Source organism: Scyliorhinus canicula, chromosome 24 (genome assembly GCF_902713615.1).
Source record: "Scyliorhinus canicula chromosome 24, sScyCan1.1, whole genome shotgun sequence".
NCBI lineage: Eukaryota > Metazoa > Chordata > Chondrichthyes > Carcharhiniformes > Scyliorhinidae > Scyliorhinus > Scyliorhinus canicula.
In genome coordinates, this window is record NC_052169.1 from 734,152 (window position 1) to 758,797 (window position 24,646).

General features: G+C 57.0%; 2 protein-coding genes across 2 annotated transcripts in view; both read left to right on the forward strand.

Annotated features, from left to right (window-relative positions):
* The window catches only part of mphosph10 (M-phase phosphoprotein 10 (U3 small nucleolar ribonucleoprotein)), a 35,003-nt gene extending 23,128 nt beyond the window's left edge, over positions 1-11,875 (forward strand). The window contains exons 9-11 of the mRNA XM_038784358.1: positions 8,449-8,556; positions 9,565-9,795; positions 11,643-11,875. Coding sequence (XP_038640286.1) covers positions 8,449-8,556; positions 9,565-9,795; positions 11,643-11,792 — 489 coding nt within the window. The 3' untranslated portion in view covers positions 11,793-11,875. The remainder of the gene's footprint in view (positions 1-8,448; positions 8,557-9,564; positions 9,796-11,642) is intronic.
* A 571-nt stretch (positions 11,876-12,446) lies between these two features.
* The window catches only part of fan1 (FANCD2 and FANCI associated nuclease 1), a 24,609-nt gene continuing 12,409 nt past the window's right edge, over positions 12,447-24,646 (forward strand). The window contains exons 1-4 of the mRNA XM_038784049.1: positions 12,447-12,491; positions 15,095-15,380; positions 18,912-19,052; positions 23,763-23,961. Coding sequence (XP_038639977.1) covers positions 12,447-12,491; positions 15,095-15,380; positions 18,912-19,052; positions 23,763-23,961 — 671 coding nt within the window. The remainder of the gene's footprint in view (positions 12,492-15,094; positions 15,381-18,911; positions 19,053-23,762; positions 23,962-24,646) is intronic.

Consider the following 24,646-nt stretch of genomic DNA (forward strand, 5'->3'; position numbering starts at 1 on the left):
CACTGTGAGAGCCCGGTCACTGTGAGAGCCCGGTCACTGTGAGAGCCCGGTCACTGTGAGAGCCTGGTCACTGTGAGAGCCTGGTCACTGTGAGAGCCTAGTCACTGTGAGAGCCTGGTCACTGTGAGAGCCCGGTCACTGTGAGAGCCTGGTCACTGTGAGAGCCCGGTCACTGTGAGAGCCTGGTCACTGTGAGCTCCTGGTCACTGTGAGAGCCTGGTCACTGTGAGCTCCTGGTCACTGTGAGAGCCTGGTCACTGTGAGAGCCTGGTCACTGTGAGAGCCTGGTCACTGTGAGAGTCTGGTCACTGTGAGAGCCTGGTCGCTCCGAGCGCCTGGTCGCTGTGAGAGCCTGGTCACTCCGACCGCCTGGTCACTGTGAGAGCCCGGTCACTGTGAGAGCCTGGTCACTGTGAGAGCCCGGTCACTGTGAGAGCCCGGTCACTGTGAGAGCCTGGTCACTGTGAGAGCCCGGTCACTGTGAGCGCCCGGTCACTGTGAGAGCCCGGTCACTGTGAGAGCCCGGTCACTGTGAGAGCCCGGTCACTGTGAGAGCCCGGTCACTGTGAGAGCCCGGTCACTGTGAGAGCCTGGTCACTGTGAGAGCCTGGTCACTGTGAGCTCCTGGTCACTGTGAGCTCCTGGTCACTGTGAGAGCCTGGTCGCTGTGAGAGCCTGGTCGCTGTGAGAGCCCGGTCACTGTGAGAGCCTGGTCACTGTGAGAGCCCGGTCACTGTGAGACCCCGGTCACTGTGAGAGCCTGGTCACTGTGAGAGCCTGGTCACTGTGAGAGCCTGGTCACTGTGAGAGCCCGGTCACTGTGAGAGCCCGGTCACTGTGAGAGCCTGGTCACTGTGAGAGCCTGGTCACTGTGAGAGCCTGGTCACTGTGAGAGCCCGGTCACTGTGAGAGCCTGGTCACTGTGAGAGCCTGGTCACTGTGAGAGCCTGGTCACTGTGAGAGCCTGGTCACTGTGAGAGCCTGGTCACTGTGAGAGCCTGGTCACTGTGAGAGCCCGGTCACTGTGAGAGCCTGGTCGCTGTGAGAGCCTGGTCGCTGTGAGAGCCTGGTCACTGTGAGAGCCTGGTCACTGTGAGAGCCTGGTCACTGTGAGAGCCTGGTCACTGTGAGCTCCTGGTCACTGTGAGAGCCCGGTCACTGTGAGCGCCTGGTCACTGTGAGAGCCCGGTCACTGTGAGAGCCTGGTCACTGTGAGAGCCTGGTCACTGTGAGAGCCCGGTCACTGTGAGAGCCTGGTCACTGTGAGAGCCTGGTCACTGTGAGAGCCTGGTCACTGTGAGAGCCTGGTCACTGTGAGCTCCTGGTCACTGTGAGAGCCTGGTCACTGTGAGAGCCTGGTCACTCCGACCGCCTGGTCACTGTGAGAGCCTGGTCACTGTGAGCTCCTGGTCACTGTGAGAGCCCGGTCACTGTGAGAGCCCGGTCACTGTGAGAGCCCGGTCACTGTGAGAGCCCGGTCACTGTGAGAGCCCGGTCACTGTGAGAGCCCGGTCACTGTGAGAGCCCGGTCACTGTGAGAGCCCGGTCACTGTGAGAGCCTGGTCACTGTGAGAGCCTGGTCACTGTGAGAGCCTGGTCACTGTGAGCGCCCGGTCACTGTGAGAGCCTGGTCGCTGTGAGAGCCTGGTCACTGTGAGAGCCTGGTCACTGTGAGAGCCTGGTCACTGTGAGAGCCTGGTCACTGTGAGAGCCTGGTCACTGTGAGAGCCTGGTCACTGTGAGAGCCTGGTCACTGTGAGAGCCTGGTCACTGTGAGCTCCTGGTCACTGTGAGAGCCTGGTCACTGTGAGAGCCCGGTCACTGTGAGAGCCTGGTCACTGTGAGAGCCTGGTCACTGTGAGAGCCTGGTCACTGTGAGAGCCCGGTCACTGTGAGAGCCTGGTCACTGTGAGAGCCTGGTCACTGTGAGAGCCTGGTCACTGTGAGAGCCTGGTCACTGTGAGAGCCTGGTTACTGTGAGAGCCTGGTCACTGTGAGAGCCTGGTCACTGTGAGCTCCTGGTCACTGTGAGAGCCTGGTCACTGTGAGAGCCTGGTCACTGTGAGCTCCTGGTCACTGTGAGAGCCTGGTCACTCCGACCGCCTGGTCACTGTGAGAGCCTGGTCACTGTGAGAGCCTGGTCACTGTGAGCTCCTGGTCACTGTGAGAGCCTGGTCACTGTGAGAGCCTGGTCACTGTGAGCTCCCGGTCACTGTGAGCGCCTGGTCACTGTGAGCGCCCGGTCACTGTGAGAGCCCGGTCACTGTGAGAGCCCGGTCACTGTGAGAGCCTGGTCACTGTGAGAGCCTGGTCACTGTGAGAGCCTGGTCACTGTGAGCTCCTGGTCACTGTGAGAGCCTGGTCACTGTGAGAGCCTGGTCGCTGTGAGAGCCTGGTCACTGTGAGCTCCTGGTCACTGTGAGAGCCTGGTCACTGTGAGAGCCTGGTCACTGTGAGCTCCTGGTCACTGTGAGAGCCTGGTCACTGTGAGAGCCTGGTCACTGTGAGCTCCCGGTCACTGTGAGCGCCTGGTCACTGTGAGAGCCTGGTCACTGTGAGAGCCTGGTCACTGTGAGCTCCTGGTCACTGTGAGAGCCTGGTCACTGTGAGAGCCTGGTCACTGTGAGAGCCTGGTCACTGTGAGAGCCTGGTCACTGTGAGAGCCTGGTCACTGTGAGAGCCTGGTCACTGTGAGCGCCTGGTCACTGTGAGAGCCTGGTCACTGTGAGAGCCTGGTCACTGTGAGAGCCTGGTCACTGTGAGCGCCTGGTCACTCCGAGCGCCTGGTCACTGTGAGAGCCTGGTCACTGTGAGAGCCCGGTCACTGTGAGAGCCTGGTCACTGTGAGAGCCTGGTCGCTGTGAGAGCCCGGTCACTGTGAGAGCCCGGTCACTGTGAGAGCCTGGTCACTGTGAGAGCCTGGTCACTGTGAGAGCCCGGTCACTGTGAGAGCCTGGTCACTGTGAGAGCCTGGTCACTGTGAGAGCCTGGTCACTGTGAGCTCCTGGTCACTGTGAGCTCCTGGTCACTCCGAGCGCCTGGTCACTGTGAGAGCCTGGTCACTGTGAGCTCCTGGTCACTGTGAGAGCCCGGTCACTGTGAGCTCCTGGTCACTGTGAGAGCCTGGTCACTGTGAGAGCCTGGTCACTGTGAGAGCCTGGTCACTGTGAGAGCCCGGTCACTGTGAGAGCCCGGTCACTGTGAGCTCCTGGTCACTGTGAGAGCCTGGTCACTGTGAGAGCCTGGTCACTCCGAGCGCCTGGTCACTGTGAGAGCCTGGTCACTGTGAGAGCCTGGTCACTGTGAGCGCCTGGTCACTGTGAGAGCCTGGTCACTGTGAGAGCCTGGTCACTCCGAGCGCCTGGTCACTGTGAGAGCCTGGTCACTGTGAGCTCCTGGTCACTGTGAGAGCCTGGTCACTGTGAGAGCCTGGTCACTGTGAGCGCCTGGTCACTGTGAGAGCCCGGTCACTGTGAGAGCCTGGTCACTGTGAGAGCCCGGTCACTGTGAGAGCCTGGTCACTGTGGGAGCCTGGTCACTGTGAGAGCCTGGTCACTGTGAGAGCCCGGTCACTGTGAGCTCCTGGTCACTCCGAGCGCCTGGTCACTGTGAGAGCCTGGTCACTGTGAGCTCCTGGTCACTGTGAGAGCCCGGTCACTGTGAGCTCCTGGTCACTGTGAGAGCCTGGTCACTGTGAGCGCCTGGTCACTGTGAGCGCCTGGTCACTGTGAGAGCCTGGTCACTGTGAGCTCCTGGTCACTGTGAGAGCCTGGTCACTGTGAGCGCCTGGTCACTGTGAGCGCCTGGTCACTGTGAGAGCCCGGTCACTGTGAGAGCCTGGTCACTGTGAGAGCCTGGTCACTGTGAGAGCCCGGTCACTGTGAGAGCCTGGTCGCTGTGAGAGCCTGGTCACTGTGAGAGCCTGGTCACTGTGAGAGCCTGGTCACTGTGAGAGCCCGGTCACTGTGAGAGCCTGGTCACTGTGAGAGCCTGGTCACTGTGAGAGCCTGGTCACTGTGAGAGCCTGGTCACTCCGAGCTCCTGGTCACTGTGAGAGCCTGGTCACTGTGAGAGCCTGGTCACTGTGAGAGCCCGGTCACTGTGAGAGCCCGGTCACTGTGAGAGCCTGGTCACTGTGAGAGCCTGGTCACTGTGAGAGCCTGGTCACTGTGAGAGCCTGGTCACTGTGAGAGCCCGGTCACTGTGAGAGCCCGGTCACTGTGAGAGCCTGGTCACTCCGAGCGCCTGGTCACTGTGAGAGCCTGGTCACTGTGAGCTCCTGGTCACTGTGAGAGCCCGGTCACTGTGAGAGCCTGGTCACTGTGAGAGCCTGGTCACTGTGAGCTCCTGGTCACTGTGAGAGCCCGGTCACTGTGAGAGCCCGGTCACTGTGAGAGCCCGGTCACTGTGAGAGCCTGGTCACTGTGAGAGCCTGGTCACTGTGAGAGCCTGGTCACTGTGAGAGCCTGGTCACTGTGAGAGCCTGGTCACTGTGAGAGCCTGGTCACTGTGAGAGCCTGGTCACTGTGAGCTCCTGGTCACTGTGAGAGCCCGGTCACTGTGAGAGCCCGGTCACTGTGAGAGCCTGGTCACTGTGAGAGCCTGGTCACTGTGAGCGCCCGGTCACTGAGAGAGCCTGGTCACTGTGAGCTCCTGGTCACTGTGAGAGCCTGGTCACTGTGAGAGCCCGGTCACTGTGAGCGCCCGGTCACTGTGAGAGCCCGGTCACTGTGAGCTCCTGGTCACTGTGAGAGCCCGGTCACTGTGAGAGCCTGGTCACTGTGAGCGCCCGGTCACTGTGAGAGCCCGGTCACTGTGAGCTCCTGGTCACTGTGAGAGCCTGGTCACTGTGAGAGCCTGGTCACTGTGAGAGCCTGGTCACTGTGAGAGCCCGGTCACTGTGAGAGCCTGGTCACTGTGAGCTCCTGGTCACTGTGAGAGCCTGGTCACTGTGAGAGCCTGGTCACTGTGAGAGCCTGGTCACTGTGAGAGCCTGGTCACTGTGAGAGCCTGGTCACTGTGAGCGCCCGGTCACTGTGAGAGCCCGGTCGCTGTGAGAGCCTGGTCACTGTGAGAGCCCGGTCACTGTGAGAGCCCGGTCACTGTGAGAGCCTGGTCACTGTGAGAGCCTGGTCACTGTGAGAGCCTGGTCACTGTGAGAGCCTGGTCACTGTGAGCGCCCGGTCACTGTGAGAGCCCGGTCGCTGTGAGAGCCTGGTCACTGTGAGAGCCCGGTCACTGTGAGAGCCCGGTCACTGTGAGAGCCTGGTCACTGTGAGAGCCTGGTCACTGTGAGAGCCCGGTCACTGTGAGAGCCCGGTCACTGTGAGAGCCCGGTCACTGTGAGAGCCTGGTCACTGTGAGAGCCTGGTCACTGTGAGAGCCTGGTCACTGTGAGCTCCTGGTCACTGTGAGAGCCCGGTCACTGTGAGAGCCTGGTCACTGTGAGAGCCTGGTCACTGTGAGAGCCTGGTCACTGTGAGAGCCTGGTCACTGTGAGAGCCTGGTCACTGTGAGCTCCTGGTCACTGTGAGAGCCTGGTCACTCCGACCGCCTGGTCACTGTGAGCTCCTGGTCACTGTGAGCTCCTGGTCACTGTGAGAGCCTGGTCACTGTGAGAGCCTGGTCACTGTGAGAGCCTGGTCACTGTGAGAGCCTGGTCGCTGTGAGAGCCCGGTCACTGTGAGAGCCCGGTCACTGTGAGAGCCCGGTCACTGTGAGCGCCTGGTCACTGTGAGAGCCTGGTCACTGTGAGAGCCTGGTCACTGTGAGCTCCTGGTCACTGTGAGAGCCTGGTCACTGTGAGAGCCTGGTCGCTGTGAGAGCCCGGTCGCTGTGAGAGCCTGGTCGCTGTGAGAGCCTGGTCGCTGTGAGAGCCTGGTCGCTGTGAGAGCCTGGTCACTGTGAGAGCCCGGTCGCTGTGAGAGCCTGGTCACTGTGAGAGCCTGGTCACTGTGAGAGCCTGGTCGCTGTGAGAGCCTGGTCGCTGTGAGAGCCTGGTCGCTGTGAGAGCCTGGTCACTGTGAGAGCCCGGTCGCTGTGAGAGCCTGGTCACTGTGAGAGCCTGGTCGCTGTGAGAGCCTGGTCGCTGTGAGAGCCTGGTCACTGTGAGAGCCCGGTCGCTGTGAGAGCCTGGTCACTGTGAGAGCCCGGTCGCTGTGAGAGCCTGGTCGCTGTGAGAGCCTGGTCACTGTGAGAGCCTGGTCACTGTGAGAGCCGGGTCACTGTGAGAGCCTGGTCACTGTGAGAGCCTGGTCACTGTGAGCGCCCGGTCACTGTGAGAGCCTGGTCACTGTGAGAGCCCGGTCGCTGTGAGCTCCTGGTCACTGTGAGAGCCCGGTCACTGTGAGAGCCCGGTCACTGTGAGAGCCCGGTCACTGTGAGAGCCCGGTCACTGTGAGAGCCTGGTCACTGTGAGAGCCCGGTCACTGTGAGAGCCTGGTCACTGTGAGAGCCTGGTCACTGTGAGAGCCCGGTCACTGTGAGAGCCCGGTCACTGTGAGAGCCCGGTCACTGTGAGAGCCTGGTCACTGTGAGAGCCCGGTCACTGTGAGAGCCTGGTCACTGTGAGCTCCGGTCACTGTGAGAGCCTGGTCGCTGTGAGAGCCTGGTCACTGTGAGCTCCTGGTCACTGTGAGCTCCTGGTCACTGTGAGAGCCTGGTCACTGTGAGAGCCTGGTCACTGAGAGCCCGGTCACTGTGAGCTCCTGGTCACTGTGAGAGCCTGGTCACTGTGAGAGCCTGGTCACTGTGAGAGCCTGGTCACTGTGAGAGCCCGGTCACTGTGAGAGCCTGGTCACTGTGAGAGCCTGGTCACTGTGAGAGCCTGGTCACTGTGAGAGCCCGGTCACTGTGAGAGCCTGGTCACTGTGAGAGCCTGGTCACTCCGACCGCCCGGTCACTGTGAGAGCCTGGTCACTGTGAGAGCCTGGTCACTGTGAGAGCCTGGTCACTGTGAGAGCCTGGTCGCTGTGAGAGCCTGGTCACTGTGAGAGCCTGGTCACTGTGAGAGCCTGGTCACTGTGAGAGCCCGGTCACTGTGAGAGCCCGGTCACTGTGAGAGCCTGGTCACTGTGAGAGCCTGGTCGCTGTGAGAGCCTGGTCACTGTGAGAGCCTGGTCACTGTGAGAGCCCGGTCACTGTGAGAGCCTGGTCACTGTGAGAGCCCGGTCACTGTGAGAGCCCGGTCACTGTGAGAGCCTGGTCACTGTGAGAGCCCGGTCACTGTGAGAGCCTGGTCACTGTGAGAGCCTGGTCACTGTGAGAGCCTGGTCACTGTGAGAGCCTGGTCACTGTGAGCTCCTGGTCACTGTGAGCGCCTGGTCACTGTGAGCTCCTGGTCACTGTGAGAGCCTGGTCACTGTGAGCTCCTGGTCACTGTGAGAGCCTGGTCACTGTGAGAGCCTGGTCACTGTGAGCGCCTGGTCACTGTGAGCCTGGTCACTGTGAGAGCCCGGTCACTGTGAGAGCCCGGTCACTGTGAGAGCCCGGTCACTGTGAGAGCCCGGTCACTGTGAGAGCCCGGTCACTGTGAGAGCCTGGTCACTGTGAGAGCCTGGTCACTGTGAGCGCCTGGTCACTGTGAGAGCCTGGTCACTGTGAGAGCCCGGTCACTGTGAGAGCCTGGTCACTGTGAGAGCCTGGTCACTGTGAGAGCCTGGTCACTGTGAGAGCCTGGTCACTGTGAGAGCCTGGTCACTGTGAGAGCCTGGTCACTGTGAGAGCCTGGTCACTGTGAGAGCCTGGTCACTGTGAGAGCCTGGTCACTGTGAGAGCCTGGTCACTGTGAGAGCCTGGTCACTGTGAGAGCCTGGTCACTGTGAGAGCCTGGTCACTGTGAGAGCCGGTCACTGTGAGAGCCTGGTCACTGTGAGAGCCCGGTCACTGTGAGAGCCTGGTCACTGTGAGAGCCCGGTCACTGTGAGCGCCCGGTCACTGTGAGCGCCCGGTCACTGTGAGAGCCTGGTCACTGTGAGAGCCTGGTCTCTGTGAGAGCCTGGTCACTGTGAGAGCCTGGTCACTGTGAGAGCCTGGTCACTGTGAGAGCCTGGTCGCTGTGAGAGCCTGGTCGCTGTGAGAGCCTGGTCACTGTGAGCGCCTGGTCACTCCGACCGCCTGGTCACTGTGAGAGCCTGGTCACTGTGAGCTCCTGGTCACTGTGAGCGCCCGGTCACTGTGAGAGCCTGGTCACTGTGAGAGCCTGGTCACTGTGAGAGCCTGGTCACTGTGAGCTCCTGGTCACTGTGAGAGCCTGGTCACTGTGAGCGCCTGGTCACTGTGAGCGCCCGGTCACTCCGAGCTCCTGTTCGCTCCGAGCGACTGTGAGGCTCACACTTTGCAATGAGTTGTGTCCTGAGCTGCCCTCGGGCGAGGTAGGAGCGGAACGGTTGTTTAAACGTCTCCAGTGATGAGGAATGAGTTTGTAATGACATTTGTTTCTCTTGTCAGCCTGTGCCTGAAGTGAAGGTGGTCTCTAACTTGCCATCCATCAGTATGGAGGAGGTGGCACCAGTGAATATCAGTGATGCCACGTTACTGGCACCAGAAGAAGTCAAGGTAAGAGACGAAAGAGGAAAATAATGTAAAGGCAAATGGTGCTGAGCCCTTGGCTGGAATGACAGCCCGCAGTGGCCAGTCTTTGTTACCTCACAGCCGCTGGGAAACAAATGCAACATTAGCCTCTAAACGTTTGGGGTTTTAGGAAAGGAATTTAAGCTTGTACCTCTGCTCCTGATTGTGTTAGTGACTGCAGGAAAGTGAATATGCTTTTGTTGAGAAAACCCTGCAGGATTGGGCCCAGCTGTGAAACATCTTATTGGATTGGATTTGTTTATTGTCACGTGTACCGAGGTACAATGAAAAGTATTTTTCTGCAAGCATCTTAACAGATCATTAATTACACGGGAATAAAAGAAAAAAATACATAATAGGGCAACACAAGATATACAATGTAACTACATAAGCATTGGCATAGATGAAGCGTACAGGGGTGTAGTGTTAATGACGTCAGTCCATAAGAGGGTCGTTTAGGAGTTTGGTAATAGCGGGAAAGAAACTGTTTTTGAGTCTGTTCGTGCGTGTTCTCAGACTTCTGTATCTCCTGCCCGATGGAAGAAGTTGGAAGAGTGAGTAAGCCGAGGGAGGGATCTTTGATTATGCTGCCCGCTTTCCCCAGGCAGCAGGACGTGTCAATGGAGGCAGGTTCGTGTGATGGACTGGGCGGTGTTCACGACTCTCTGAAGTTCCTTGCGGTCCTGGGCCGAGCAGTTGCCATACCAGGCTGTGATGCAGCCAGATAGGATGCTTTCTATGGTGCATCTGTAAAAGTTGGTACGGGTTAATGTTGATGTTCAACACATTTGATTTACTGCATTGCAGCATTTCATTGTCAGTGTGTCTGTCAAGGGGGAGGGTGCCAGAATGGGCACAAAAAGAGACTATTGTTCAATGGATGCTGGTTTATTATTATTATTAGTGTATTGTTGAGCATTATTATTGGTTTATTATTGTATTGAATGAGATGCGAGTCTGTGGTTGGTGTCTGAGCTGTGCTGATAATTACAGGAGAAGAGTCGGGCCGGGGACGTCCAGGGAGACTTGGAAAAGACAGAAACCGATAAGAAACGGGAGAGGAGGAGAAAGAAGAAAGTGAAACGTCTCCGACTGAGAGCAAAAGCGGCGCATCAGAAAGTGTTGGAGAAGCTGAATGTGAAGCTGAGCACTGACCAAGTGAAGGAAAAGAATGCTGAGAAAGTGAAGCAATTAACCCAGGAAGGGAAGGCGTTGCTGCTGAAGGTGAGTACTGACACACAGTGATTAAACCAGAGCCGGGTTGGCAGTGTAATCAGGCTGTTTATCATGTATCTCTCTGACTCAGGGAGAAGGAGAGATTAAATTAGTTTTATAATGTTTTATTTCCTTTGCCAGGTAATCACTATTGTTGCTGTTAGTATAGAATCATAGAATTTACGGTGCAGAAGGTGGCCTTGCAGCCCATCGAGTCTGCACCGACCCTTGGAATGAGCACCACACTTAAGCCCACACCTCCACCCCATCCCTGTAACCCAGTAACTCCAGCTAACCCCACTATGGGCAATTTATCATGGCCAATCCACCTAACCTGCACATCTTTGGACTGTGGGAGGAAAGTGGAGGAAACCCACGCAGGCACGGGGAGAACGTGCAGACTCCGCACAGACAATGACACAAGCCAGGAATCAAACCTGGGACCAGTGTTATTTAAATTGATTCCATAAGACCATAAGACATAGGAGTGGAAGTAAGGCCATTCGGCCCATCGAGTCCACTCCGCCATTCAATCATGGCTGATGGGCATTTCAACTCCACCTACCAGCATTCTCCCCGTAGCCCTTAATTCCTCGCGACATCAAGAATTTATCTATCTCTGCCTTGAAGCCATTTAGCGTCCCGGCCTCCACTGCACTCCGCGGCAATGAATTCCACAGGCCCACCATTCTCTGGCTGAAGAAATGTCTCCGCATTTCTGTTCTGAATTTACCCCCTCTAATTCTAAGGCTGTGCCCACGGGTCCTCGTCTCCTCGCCTAACGGAAACAGTTTCTTTGCGTCCACCCTTCCATATTCCTTCAAAGCCCTATCGTTTTAGAAAAATACTGCACTTATTAGAAAAATACAGCACCACTGTCACCAATATTATAGAACATTACAGCGCAGTACAGGCCCTTCTGCCCTCGATGTTGCGCTGTCCTGTGAAACCCCTCTAAAGTCCCTCTACACTATTCCCTTATCGTCCATATGCCTATCCAATGATTATGGGTGGATCCTTGTGCAAAGAACCAATCTGATATTAACCTATCCTTTTTGATCCATTGTGTATTTCCAGCATTCACTGTTTTATCTCATTCTTAGATCGGTTCATTTACCCAAGTTACATTGAACCTCTACATTACCTGCTCATTCTTGAATACAATCTCTCACTTGGTCAATTACTGACTTCCCTATTTTACTATCTACTGCTTTAGATCAGACACTCCTTTAGGTCAGTGGAGGGCAACCTGTGGCCCGGGACCACATGGAGCCCCTCCGGGTTCAGAGTGCAGCCCACGAGATGTTTTTGTTGACTGTTGCAGAGTTGCAACATGGCTTCTGGTTTCCATCCACACAGCTTTTTGCCTAGCTGTGTGACAGTGATTGGGGCGTGAAGTGAGCTACACGCTGATTGCTCACACTTACTGTGAGAGCCGTGTAAATATTCAAGTGTAAATATTTCTTTGTTTTTACCACTTGAAGTTGGTAGTTCTATTAATATTCGAATGATTAAGGATTTACTATAACTTAAGAAATATTTGGTGTGTATTAAATGTATTCAACCATTTTCAAGGGTCTTAGTTGTTGAATATGCCCAATTTCAACCTTAAGCCCCACTGAGATGGAGGGCCACCCGCCTAGGTTGCCCACCACTGCTTCAGATACTCCCTGAGGGAGTACCCTGAATAGGAGTTCCTGTTTATTGTTGTAGACCGTGGCACTAGGCAGCATTGTATGGAATAATCTGTATCTTCAATGCCTTTGTTTCCCAATAGAATTCACCAGGAGGGAAAAGCCAAATTTTCTCTTTCAAAAGTGAACGTTTAACTTGATTTTGTTTTTAACTATTAAAAGGATGAAGGGAAAGACAAAACTCTACGCTCGTCAAAGGCCTTCTTCTCCCAGTTACAAGATCAAGTGAAAGCTGAGCTGAAAGGAGCCAAGATTGGAGCCAAGAAGCAGAACAAACACAGAGAGCTTTCAGCAAGCAAGCTGAAACTTTAATACAGCTCCTTCAGACTGAATCATCTCTTTCCTGTACATTCAAAGAACAATCTCAAATAAAACATGACTTTTCCCAAATAAAATACAGAGTTTTCGCTTTGTTGTACGGGAGTGTTAATCTTTATTGTCACAAGTAGGCTTACATTAACACTTAATTTAAGTTACTGTGAAAATCCCCTAGTCGCCACACTCGGGCGCCTGTTCGGGTACACCAAGAGAATTCAGAATGTCCGATTCACCTAACAGGCACGTCTTTCGGGATTTGTGGGAGAAAACCAGAGCACCCGGAGGAAACCCATGCAGACACGGGGAGAACGTGAAGACTCCACACCCAAGATTCACCGGTCGTGTAATAGAGCTGCATCAGGCACCTGTTTAAGCTCAAACATACTGACCAGTGTGACAAAAACATTTTTTTAAAAAGTTTTAATTCATTCATGGGATGCGGGTGTTGCTGTCTAGGCTAGCATTTATTGTCCATCCCTAATTACCCATAGTGGAGGTAACCCACAGTGCTGTTCAGGAAATACTTTTAGGGGTATGACCCAGTGACAGTGAAGCAACGATTATAGTTCCAAGTGGGGATAGTGAGGGGCTTGGAGGAAAACCTACAGGTTGTGATGTTCCCATGTGTCTGCTGCCAGGTCCTCCTAGATGATAACAGTTATTGGTTTGGAAGGTGCTGTGCAAGGAACTTTGGTGAGTTCATGCAGTATAACTTGTAGATAATACACACAGCTGCTGCTGTCTGCCAGCAGAGGTGGGACTGAATGTTGATGGAGTGCAACTAAAGGGGCTGCTTTGTCCTGGATGGTATTGAGCTTCTTGATTGGCAAATTGAGAGAATTCCTTCACACTCCTGACTTTGCCATGTGGATAGATGGTGGATAAACTTTGGGGAGTCAGGAGGTGAGTTACTTACTGCAGAATTCCCAGCGTCTCACCTGCTCTTGTAGCTGCAGTATTTACATGGTGAGTCCAGTTCAGGTTTAGTCAATGGATGTTGATAGTTTGTTGGGTTTATCTTACTTGTTATACACAAGATTCAAAGTGGTAAGTGAGCAAAATCTTAGATATTTGATTTATTATTGCCACATGTATTAGTATACAGTCAACTTAATATGAGGTAGGTCCATTCAAAGGTCTGATGGTAGTAGGGAAGAAGCTGTTCTTGAGTCGTTTGGTACGTGACCTCTAACTTCGATATCTTTTTCCTGACGGAAGAAGGTGGAAGAGAGTATATCCGGGGTGTGTGATTATGCTGGCTGCCTTTCCAAAGCAGCGGGAATTATAGACAGAATCAATGGATGGGAGGCTGGTTTGCGTGATGGATTGGACTACATTCACAATCTTTTGTAGTTTCCTGCGGTCTTGGGCAGAGCAGTCTCTATACCAAGCTGTGATGCAACCAGAAAGAATGTTTTCAATGGTGTACCTGTAGAAGTTGGTGAGAGTCGTAGCTGACATGCCAAATTTCCTTAGTCTGAAAAAGTTGAGTCCTTGGTGGGCTTTCTTAACTATAGTGTAGGCATGGGGGGGACCAGTACAGGTTGTTGGATATCTGTACACCTAAAAACTTGAAGCTCTGATGCGTGTAAGTGAATTGGCTGGGAGCCTGATTGATTGGATCATTCAGTTCAAATACAAACGTCCAGCAGTGTGGATAAATATCTGGAATTGAGTAAAAGACATAATGTCTCCTTGCCCTGGATATCTTCATATTTATAAATTACTCCCTTGATGAGATCTCTGGGGCCAGCGTTGTGACGGGCTGTAAATCCCTCACACTGTAGGAGGCCATTCAGCCCCATTGGGTCTGCACGAACCCTCTGAAAACATCAGCCTAGGCGCAGGCTGTGATTGGCGGAGCCGTGTGCGGGCTGTGATTGGTGGGGCTAGGTGTGGGCTGTGATTGGCGGATCCGGGCGCGGGCTGTGATTGGTGGGGCTAGGTGCAGGCTGTGATTGGTGGAGCTGTGCGCGGGCTGTGATTGGCGGTGCCGGGCGTGGGCTGTGATTGGTGGTGCCAGGCGCGGGCTGTGATTGGTGGGGCTAGGTGCAGGCTGTGATTGGTGGAGCCGTGCGCGGGCTGTGATTGGCGGTGCCGGGCGTGGGCTGTGATTGGTGGATCTGGGCGGAGATTGTGATTGGTGGATCCGGGCGTGGGTTGTGATTGGTGGATCCGGGCGCGGGCTGTGATTGGCGGGTCCGGGCGCGGGTAGTGTTTGGTGGTGCTGGGCGCGGGCTGTGATTGGTGGTGCCGGGCGTGGGCTGTGATTGGCGGGTCCGGGCGTGGGCTGTGATTGGTGGGTCCGGGCGCGGGTAGTGATTGGTGGTGCCGGGCGTGGGTTGTGATTGGTGGATCCGGGCGCGGGCTGTGATTGGCGGTGCCGGACGCGGGCTGTGATTGGTGGATCCGGGCGCGGGCTGTGATTGGCGGGTCCGGGCGTGGGCTGTGATTGGTGGGTCCGGGCGCGGGCTGTGATTGGTGGATCCGGGCGCGGGCTGTGATTGGCGGTGCCGGACGCGGGCTGTGATTGGTGGATCCGGGCGCGGGCTGTGATTGGCGGTGCCGGGCGCAGGCTGTGATTGGCGGTGCCGGGCGCGGGCTGTGATTGGTGGATCCGGGCGCGGGCTGTGATTGGCGGGTCCGGGATGTTGGGTGGGAAGCGGCTCCGTTCCGGCCTCTCGCTCCGGGCCCGGCGGGAAAGCGCTGCAGCCCGGGGCGGGCTCGAGACCCCAGCCCGGGGCGAGGGGGAGGGAGCGGCAGGGCCCCCCGGAGGACACAGCGGCTTCGGGGCTGAGGGGAAGCCGGAGGGCAGCCGGAGGCGGCGGCTCCAACTCGCAAAGAGACACCGGGGGGAGGGAGACGTTCCGGGCCGGGGTCAGGGTCCCGGGGGGCTGGGCCGGGGTCAGGGTCCCGGGGGCCGGGGTCAGGGTGAGGGTCCCGGGGGTCCGGGCCGGGGTGAGGGTCCCGGGGGGCTGGGCCGGGGTGAGGGTCCCGGGGGCCGGGGTCAGGGTCCCGGGGGCCGGGGTCAGGGTCCCGGGGGGCTGAGCCGGGGTGAGGATCCCGGCCGGCCTGGGGGGCTGAGCCAGATTGAGGGTCCCGGGGGTCCGGGCCGGGGTGAGGGTCCCGGCCGGCCTGGGGGGCTGAGCCAGATTGAGGGTCCCGGGGGTCCGGGCCGGGGTGAGGGTCCCGGCCAGGGTGAGGGTCCCGGGGGGCTGGGCCGGGGTGAAGGTCCCGGGGGGCTGGGCCGGGGTGAGGGTCCCGGGGGGCTGAGCCGGGGTGAGGGTCCCGGCCAGACTGAGGGTCCCGGGGGTCCGGGCCGGGGTGAGGGTCCCGGGGGGCTGGGCCGGGGTGAGGGTCCCGGCCGGGGTGAGGGTCCCGGGGGTCCGGGCCAGGGCGAGGGTCTCTTAGGGCTGGGCCAGGGTGAGGGTCCCTTGGGGCTGGGCCGGACGGACGGTTTCCCGCTGCCTTATTATCTGAGGAATTTCCTGATTGCGCTGCAGGCGGTTCTCCGGAGTGAAGATAAAGAACTTTTTGATGAAGGAGACGCGCTCTGGTTGGGAATGTTCCAGAATCTCTCAGGTGAATGGCCTGAGTGAGTGTCGGGATCTCCTGCTGCACTTGGCCTCAGTGCCACAGGGCAGGAGTCCCCCGACAAAGGACATTGAGCGAGAACCAGGTCTGTTCCCTCTGGTTGAATGTCCGGCTGGCGCTGCAGGAACTTCCCGTCCTCGCTCAGCCCGAGGTTGCTGCTGTTGAGTTGGTGAAATAGCTGCAGGATCCACCTGCACCTCCCTCAACACCAGCACCGCCTGAAGGGCAGAAAAACTCCAGTCTGGCAGCGCCTGTGGAGAGCAGCCATTTAACTCTCAGTCCTATTTTAGGGGCAATTTAGCGTGGCAAATCAACCTACCCGGCACATCTTTGGGTTGTGGGGATGAAACCCACCAGACACGGGGAGAATGTGCAAACTCCACACGGACAGTGACCCAGAGCCGGGATCGAACCTGGGTCCTCAGCGCCACAGTCCTAGTGCTGACCACTGCGCCACATGCATCCCGAGCTTATCAATACTCTTAAGAGTTCTGCCATTTACTGTAAATTTCCCATCTATATTAGACCTTCCAAAATGCATTACCTAATTTTTCAGGATTAAACTCCATCTGCCATCTCTCCGCCCAAATCTCCAACCAATCGATATCGTGCTGTATCCTTTGGACGGTCTTCATCACTATGCGCAATTCCACTAACCTTTGTGTCATCTGCAAACATACTAATCAGACCAGTTACATTTTCCTCAAAACCATTTCTATATACTACAAACAGCAAAGGCCCCAGCACTGATCCCTGCGGAACACCACTAACCACTGCCTTCCATTCAAAAAACACTCTTCCATTGCTACCCTCTCTTATGTGATCGAGCCGGTTCTGTATCCATCTTGCCAGCTCACCTCTGATCCTGTATGACTTGACCTCCTGTGCCAGCCTGCCATGAGGGACCTTGTCAAATGCCTTACTGAAATCCATGTGGACAACATCTAATGCCCTACCCTCATCAATCATCTTCGTCACTTCCTCGAGTTAGTGAGACATGACATCCCCTTCACAAAACCATGTTATCTCTCGCTACGTCCACTTGTGGGAGTAAATCCTGTTTCGAAGAATCCTCTCCAATAATTTCCTTAACATTGACGTATGGCTCACTGACCTGTAATTTCCTGGATTATTCTTGCTACCCTTCTTCAACAAAAGAACAATATTAGCTATTCTTGAATCCTTTTAGACCTCCCCGGTAGCCAGTGAGGATACAAAGATATCTCTCAAGGCCCCAGCAATTTTCTCCCTTGCCTCTCTCAGTTATCTGGGGTATATTAAATCAGACCTTAATGTTTTCCAAGACCTCCAATACCTCCTGCTTTTTGATTTCAACATGACCCAAACTATCTACATACCCTTCCCCAGACTCGCCATCAACCAAGTCCTCTTTGGTGAATAATAATAATAATAATCAGTCATTGTCACAAGTAGGCTTCAAATGAAGTTACTGTGAAAAGCCCCTAGTCGCCACATTCCGGCACCTGTTCGGAGAGGCTGGTACGGTAATTGAACCCGCGTTGCTACCATTGTTCTGCATTACAAACCAGCTGTTTAGCCCACTGTGCTAAACCAGCCCCTGAATATTGATGCAAAGTACTCATTTAATACCTCGCCCATTTTCTCTGGCTCCACTCATAGATTCCTTCCCCTGTCTTTGAGTGGGCCAACCCTCTCCCTGACTACCCTCGTGCTCTTTATATTCATATAAAAAACCTTGGGATTTTCCTTAATCCTGATGGCCGATTACTTTTTGTTTCCCCTTTTACCACTTCTGACTCCTTGCTTAAGTTTCTACTTTCCTTGCATTCCACACTTGCTTTGTGAGTTCCCAGCTTCCTAGCCTTGACAAATGCTTCCTTTTTCATTTGTCTCCGATCACTGACCTACCCACACTGCAAAGCTCCTTATTTGCTCTAAAAATCCTTCACAATTTGAACGTACCTATTAAACCTTCCTTTAACCTTCTCTACTCTAAAGATAACCTCCCTCGTTTCTCTTGTAGCTCCACATTATTGATGTCCCTCATCCCTGCTGTCATTGCAGTAAATTCCCGCTGCACCCTCTTCAAGGCGATGGCATTCTATAGTGTTCGGAATTGGACTGGTCAATGCTGCTGAGATCTAAGCAGTATTTTATAAAGGTTCACTGTGTACTTGCCAACAACTTCTCCAGAACCTTTAAATGTAATAAAACACCCAAAGGCGCTTCATTCTAAAACAGTATCCTTATCTGAGGAAGGATGTTCCTGCCCAAGAGGAACTGCAGCTAAGGTTTGTATTCGCTGGAGTTCAGAAGAATGAGGGGGGGGGGGGGAAACTTCTAGAAACTTATAAAATTCTAACAGGACTGGAAAGGGTAGATGCAAGAACGATGTTAGACATAGAACATACAGTGCAGAAGGAGGCCATTCGGCCCATTGAGTCTGCACCGACCCACATTAAGTCCTCACTTCCACCCTATCCCTGTAACCCAATAACCCTCCTAACCTTTTTGGACACTAAGGGCAATTTATCATGGCCAATCCACCTAACCTGCACGTCTGTGGACTGTGGGAGGAAACCCACGCAGACGCAGGGAGAACCTGCAGACTCCGCACAGACAGTGACCCAGCGGGGAATCAAACCTGGGACCCTGGCACTGTGAAGCCAGAGTGCCATCCACTTGTGCTACCGTGCTGCCCCATTCTCCCGATGGTGGGTGTGTCCAGAACCAGGGGTCTGAGGATATGTTTAGCAGAGCGATGAGAAGAAATTTCTTCGCCCTGAGAGTGGTGAGCCTGTGGAATTCGTTACCACAGGAAGTAGTATATTTATCAAGAAGCGGTTAGATATAGCACTTAGGGTGAAGGGTATGGGGGGAAAGCAGGATCAGGCTATTCCGTTGGATGATCAGCCATGATCATAATGAATGATGGAGCGGGCTTGAAGGGCTGAATGATCTCCTCCTGCTCCTATTTTCTATGACACTGAGCCACGTGATGAAGTATTAGCTCAGATGACCAAAAGCTTGGCCAAAGGGGTAGGTTTTAAGCAGCTTCTTAAAGTAGGAAAGTGAGGTAGAGAGCTGGGGAAAAGCAGAGAGGGAATTCCAGAGCTTGGGATCCAGGTAATTAAAGGCTCGGCTGCCGATGGTGGAACCATTGTGATTGGAAAAGAGGCGCGGAATAAAGAGAAGTAGAACCCCCCCCTCGAGCTGTGGGACTGGAAGAGTTACAAAGGTAGAGAGTAACACAGCGATTTGTAAACACGGATGAGAATTTTAAAATCCAAGACTTTGTTTGACTGGGCTTGTGGGTCAGTGAGCACAGGGGTGAGAGACAATCAGGATCTGCTGCAAGTTAAAACATGGGCAGCAGAGTTTTGGCTGATTTGAAGTTTGCAGAGGGAGAACAGCCAGGGGTGTTGGAATCGTCTAGTCTGGAGGAAATGACGGCCCCCACCTATATTTTTACAATTTATCCTGCTGTTTGGGTCTGATACTCTTCCTGTACTTACGGGTGTTCCATCTTATTCACAGCTGCCGGGCAGATGCTCTATGTGCGACTCTTTCAACGGAAGCTGAAATGGCTAAAAGTGATAAAACTGAGCTATGCAGAGATTGGTGAGGATCTAACCCCCACCATCGAGGAGCTGCGGCTGGCAGGCTTGTTACAGACAGGTAATAATAATAATCTTTATTAGTGTCACAAGTAGGCTTACATTAACACTGCAATGAAGTTACTGTGAAAAGCCCCTAGTCGCCACACTCCGGCGCCTGTTCGGGTACACTGAGGGAGCATTCAGAATGTCCAATTCATCTAATAAGCACGTCTTTCGGGACTTATGGGAGGAAACCGGATCACCCGGAAGAAACCCACGCAGACACGGGAAGAACGTGCAGACTCCGCACAAACAGCGACCCAAGCCGGGAATCAAACATGGGTCCTCGGTGCTGTGAAGCAACAGTGCTAACCATTATACCACCATGTGCTGTAGAGCGGATATGTAGGCTTACAAAGCAAAAGGATGTGGCAGCAAATGTGACAGATCAGCTATTTAGGTAATGATACCCAGAGTGCGGCAGGAAGGGTCAGAGTGCGGCAGGAAGGGTCGGAGTGCGGCAGGAAGGGTCGGAGTGCGGCAGGAAGGGTCGGAGTGCGGCAGGAAGGGTCGGAGTGCGGCAGGAAGGGTCGGAGTGCGGCAGGAAGGGTCGGAGTGCGGCAGGAAGGGTCGGAGTGCGGCAGGAAGGGTCGGAGTGCGGCAGGAAGGGTCGGAGTGCGGCAGGAAGGGTCGGAGTGCGGCAGGAAGGGTCGGAGTGCGGCAGGAAGGGTCGGAGTGCGGCAGGAAGGGTCATAGCGCGACAGGAAGGGTCATAGCGCGACAGGAAGGGTCATAGCGCGACAGGAAGGGTCATAGCGCGACAGGAAGGGTCATAGCGCGACAGGAAGGGTCATAGCGCGACAGGAAGGGTCATAGCGCGACAGGAAGGGTCAGAGCGCGACAGGAAGGGTCAGAGCGCGACAGGAAGGGTCATAGTGCGACAGGAAGGGTCAGAGCGCGACAGGAAGGGTCAGAGCGCGACAGGAAGGGTCAGAGCGCGACAGGGCCGCACGGTAGCATGGTGGTTAGCATAAATGCTTCACAGCTCCAGGGCCCCAGGTTCGATTCCCGGCTGGGTCACTGTCTGTGCGGAGTCTGCACGTCCTCCCCGTGTGTGCGTGGGTTTCCTCCGGGTGCTCCGGTTTCCTCCCACAGTCCAAAGATGTGCGGGTTAAGTGGATTGGCCATGCTAAATTGCCCGTAGTGTCCTAAAAAGTAAGGTTAAGGGAGGGGGGTGTTGTTGGGTTACGGGTATAGGGTGGATACGTGGGTTTGAGTAGGGTGATCATGGCTCGGCACAACATCGAGGGCCGAAGGGCCTGTTCTGTGCTGTACTGTTCTATTCTATAAGGAAGGGTCAGAGCGCGGCAGGAAGGGTCAGAGCGCGGCAGGAAGGGTCAGAGCGCGGCAGGAAGGGTCAGAGAGCGGCAGGAAGGGTCGGAGCGCGGCAGGAAGGGTCAGAGCGCGGCAGGAAGGGTCGGAGCGCGGCAGGAAGGGTCGGAGCGCGGCAGGAAGGGTCGGAGCGCGGCAGGAAGGGTCAGAGCGCGGCAGGAAGGGTCAGAGAGCGGCAGGAAGGGTCGGAGCGCGGCAGGAAGGGTCAGAGAGCGGCAGGAAGGGTCGGAGCGCGGCAGGAAGGGTCAGAGCGCGGCAGGAAAGGTCACAGCGCGGCAGGAAGGGTCGGAGCGCGGCAGGAAGGGTCGGAGCGCGGCAGGAAGGGTCGGAGCGCGGCAGGAAGGGTCGGAGCGCGGCAGGAAGGGTCAGAGCGCGGCAGGAAGGGTCAGAGCGCGGCAGGAAGGGTCAGAGCGCGGCAGGAAGGGTCGGAGCGCGGCAGGAAGGGTCAGAGCGCGGCAGGAAGGGTCAGAGCGCGGCAGGAAGGGTCAGAGCGCGGCAGGAAGGGTCAGAGCGCGGCAGGAAAGGTCACAGCGCGGCAGGAAGGGTCAGAGCGCGGCAGGAAAGGTCACAGCGCGGCAGGAAGGGTCGGAGCGCGGCAGGAAGGGTCGGAGTGCGGCAGGAAGGGTCAGAGTGCGGCAGGAAGGGTCGGAGTGCGGCAGGAAGGGTCGGAGCGCGGCAGGAAGGGTCAGAGCGCGGCAGGAAGGGTCGGAGTGCGGCAGGAAGGGTCAGAGCGCGGCAGGAAGGGTCGGAGCGCGGCAGGAAGGGTCAGAGCGCGGCAGGAAGGGTCAGAGCGCGGCAGGAAGGGTCGGAGCGCGGCAGGAAGGGTCGGAGCGCGGCAGGAAGGGTCGGAGCGCGGCAGGAAGGGTCAGAGCGCGGCAGGAAGGGTCGGAGCGCGGCAGGAAGGGTCGGAGCGCGGCAGGAAGGGTCAGAGCGCGGCAGGAAGGGTCAGAGAGCGGCAGGAAGGGTCGGAGCGCGGCAGGAAGGGTCGGAGCGCGGCAGGAAGGGTCGGAGCGCGGCAGGAAGGGTCGGAGCGCGGCAGGAAGGGTCGGAGCGCGGCAGGAAGGGTCAGAGCGCGGCAGGAAGGGTCAGAGCGCGGCAGGAAGGGTCAGAGCGCGGCAGGAAGGGTCGGAGCGCGGCAGGAAGGGTCAGAGCGCGGCAGGAAGGGTCAGAGAGCGGCAGGAAGGGTCAGAGAGCGGCAGGAAGGGTCAGAGCGCGGCAGGAAGGGTCAGAGCGCGGCAGGAAGGGTCAGAGAGCGGCAGGAAGGGTCGGAGCGCGGCAGGAAGGGTCGGAGCGCGGCAGGAAGGGTCGGAGCGCGGCAGGAAGGGTCCGAGCGCGGCAGGAAGGGTCAGAGCGCGGCAGGAAGGGTCAGAGCGCGGCAGGAAGGGTCAGAGAGCGGCAGGAAGGGTCAGAGCGCGGCAGGAAGGGTCAGAGCGCGGCAGGAAGGGTCAGAGCGCGGCAGGAAGGGTCGGAGCGCGGCAGGAAGGGTCGGAGCGCGGCAGGAAGGGTCGGAGCGCGGCAGGAAGGGTCGGAGCGCGGCAGGAAGGGTCGGAGCGCGGCAGGAAGGGTCAGAGCGCGGCAGGAAGGGTCAGAGAGCGGCAGGAAGGGTCAGAGAGCGGCAGGAAGGGTCAGAGAGCGGCAGGAAGGGTCGGAGCGCGGCAGGAAGGGTCAGAGCGCGGCAGGAAGGGTCGGAGCGCGGCAGGAAGGGTCGGAGCGCGGCAGGAAGGGTCGGAGCGCGGCAGGAAGGGTCGGAGCGCGGCAGGAAGGGTCGGAGCGCGGCAGGAAGGGTCGGAGCGCGGCAGGAAGGGTCGGAGCGCGGCAGGAAGGGTCGGAGCGCGGCAGGAAGGGTCAGAGCGCGGCAGGAAGGGTCAGAGCGCGGCAGGAAGGGTCAGAGCGCGGCAGGAAGGGTCAGAGCGCGGCAGGAAGGGTCAGAGAGCGGCAGGAAGGGTCAGAGCGCGGCAGGAAGGGTCGGAGCGCGGCAGGAAGGGTCGGAGCGCGGCAGGAAGGGTCGGAGCGCGGCAGGAAGGGTCGGAGCGCGGCAGGAAGGGTCGGGTGCGGCAGGAAGGGTCGGAGCGCGGCAGGAAGGGTCGGAGCGCGGCAGGAAGGGTCGGAGTGCGGCAGGAAGGGTCGGAGCGCGGCAGGAAGGGTCAGAGCGCGGCAGGAAGGGTCGGAGCGCGGCAGGAAGGGTCGGAGCGCGGCAGGAAGGGTCAGAGCGCGGCAGGAAGGGTCGGAGTGCGGCAGGAAGGGTCGGAGTGCGCAGGAAGGGTCAGTGTACAAACATTAAAACAGCAGCAAATAGGGTCAAAAATGGTAACAAGGCAAAATTAATGGTTCTTAAATGCATGTAGTATTCAGCACAAAATTAATGGCACAATTCAAGGTTAATGGGTGATCTTATAGCTGTTACATAAACATGATTACAGGGAGATCAAAACTGGGAACTAAATATTCAGGGGTTTGTGACTTTTCGTAAAGAAAGGCAAGAAGGAAAGGGTGGTGGGGTATCTTTGTTAGCACGAGAAGGAATAAGTACAATAGCAAGATATGATCTTGGATCAGAATATGTAGAATTCATATGGGTGTTGGTCAGAATTAACAAGGGGAAGACGACACCAGTGGGAGTAGTCTATGGCCCTAAACAAGTAGCTGCACTGTAGGATGGAGAATAAATCAGGAGATAGATAATAAAGGCCTGTAAAACACTTTAATCATGGTTGACTTTAATCTTCATGTAGATTGGGAAAATCAGAAGTAGCGACGAGGAATGTTTCGTAGAGTGTTTTCAGGACAGTTCCCTGGAACAATATGTTGTGGATCCAACCAGGGATCGGGCTATTTTGGATTTGGTAATATAATAAACAATCTGAGTAAACGTTCCCCGAGGAAACAGTGACCATAACATGGTATAATTTAGCATTCAATTTGAGAGTGAGAAACTTGGGTTGGAAACAATTGTGAAAATGTTTTTATTAAATTTTGTACATTAGGGTTAGATGGGGTTATTGGGTTACGGGGATAGGGTGGAAGTGAGGGCTTAAGGGGGTCGGTGCAGACCCGAAGGGCCGAATGGCCTCCTTCTGCACTGTATGTTCTATGACACTGGGAGAATGTGCAAACTGCACACGGACAGTGACCTGGGGCCGGGATCGAACCTGGGTCCTCGGCACCCTGAGGCAGCAGTGCTAACCACTGTGCCACCGTGCTGCCCCCTTCTCCGGATGCTGAGCTGGATGTACCTGGAGTACGTGATGTCACTGCCTGAGACATACTCAGGATCGTATGGAGCGACAGGAGAAATGAACTGCGAATCCCCTCCAAGACCCACTCGTTACCCAGACACTCCCAACCCCCACCCTGCCACAGCATTTAAACACTGACAAAGTTCTTTTTACTCTCTCAGGGTCGGAGCTCTGCGATGTCTCCGAGGCCCTGGACCTGTTGTCAGCTCCTGAGCTCAAACTATTGGCTAAAAGCTTCCACCTGCGAACCCAGGGTCAGAGGGCAGAGATTCTGAAGTCCCTGCTACGTTTGGCCAAACAGCAATCGATCTTCAGCAGTAAACAGAAACCGTCCAGTCCCGGCCTCACCATCCTCAACAGGTCTTTCAAAAGGCGACATTTTATCTTTGTACCATCTGCTGTTAGAGCAGAGCCGACACTGCCCAGTAGGAGGCAGCAGCGAGAGGCCGGGTGGCGGGGACTCTGCCCCAGGGAGGGGAGGGGCCGGGGAGGGGCCGGGGCGGCGGGGAGGGGGTCGGGGCAGCGGGGAGGGGGCGGGGCGGCGGGGAGGGGCCGGGGCGGCGGGGAGGGGGTCGGGGCAGCGGGGAGGGGCCGGGGCGGCGGGGAGGGGCGGGGAGGGGCCGGGTGGCGGGGAGGGGTCGGGGCGGCGGGGAGGGGCCGGGCGGCGGGGAGAGGGATCCGGGCGGCGGGGAGGGAGCCGGGCGGCGGGGAGGGGGGCCGGGCGGCGGGGAGGGGGCCGGGCGGCGGGGAGGGGTCAGGGCGGCGGGGAGGGGTCAGGGCGGCGGGGAGGGGGTCCGGGCGGCGGGGAGGGGTCAGGGCGGGGCGGGGAGGGGGGCCGGGCGGCGGGGAGGGGGTCCGGGCGGCGGGGAGGGTCCGGGCGGCGGGGAGGGGGGCCGGGCGGCAGGGAGGGTCCGGGCGGCGGGGAGGGGCCGGGCGGCGGGGAGGGGGTCCGGGCGGCGGGGAGGGTCCGGGCGGCGGGGAGGGGGCCGGGGGGGGGGGGCGGGGGAGGGAGGGCTCGGGCCGGGCGGGGAGGGTCAGGTGGGCG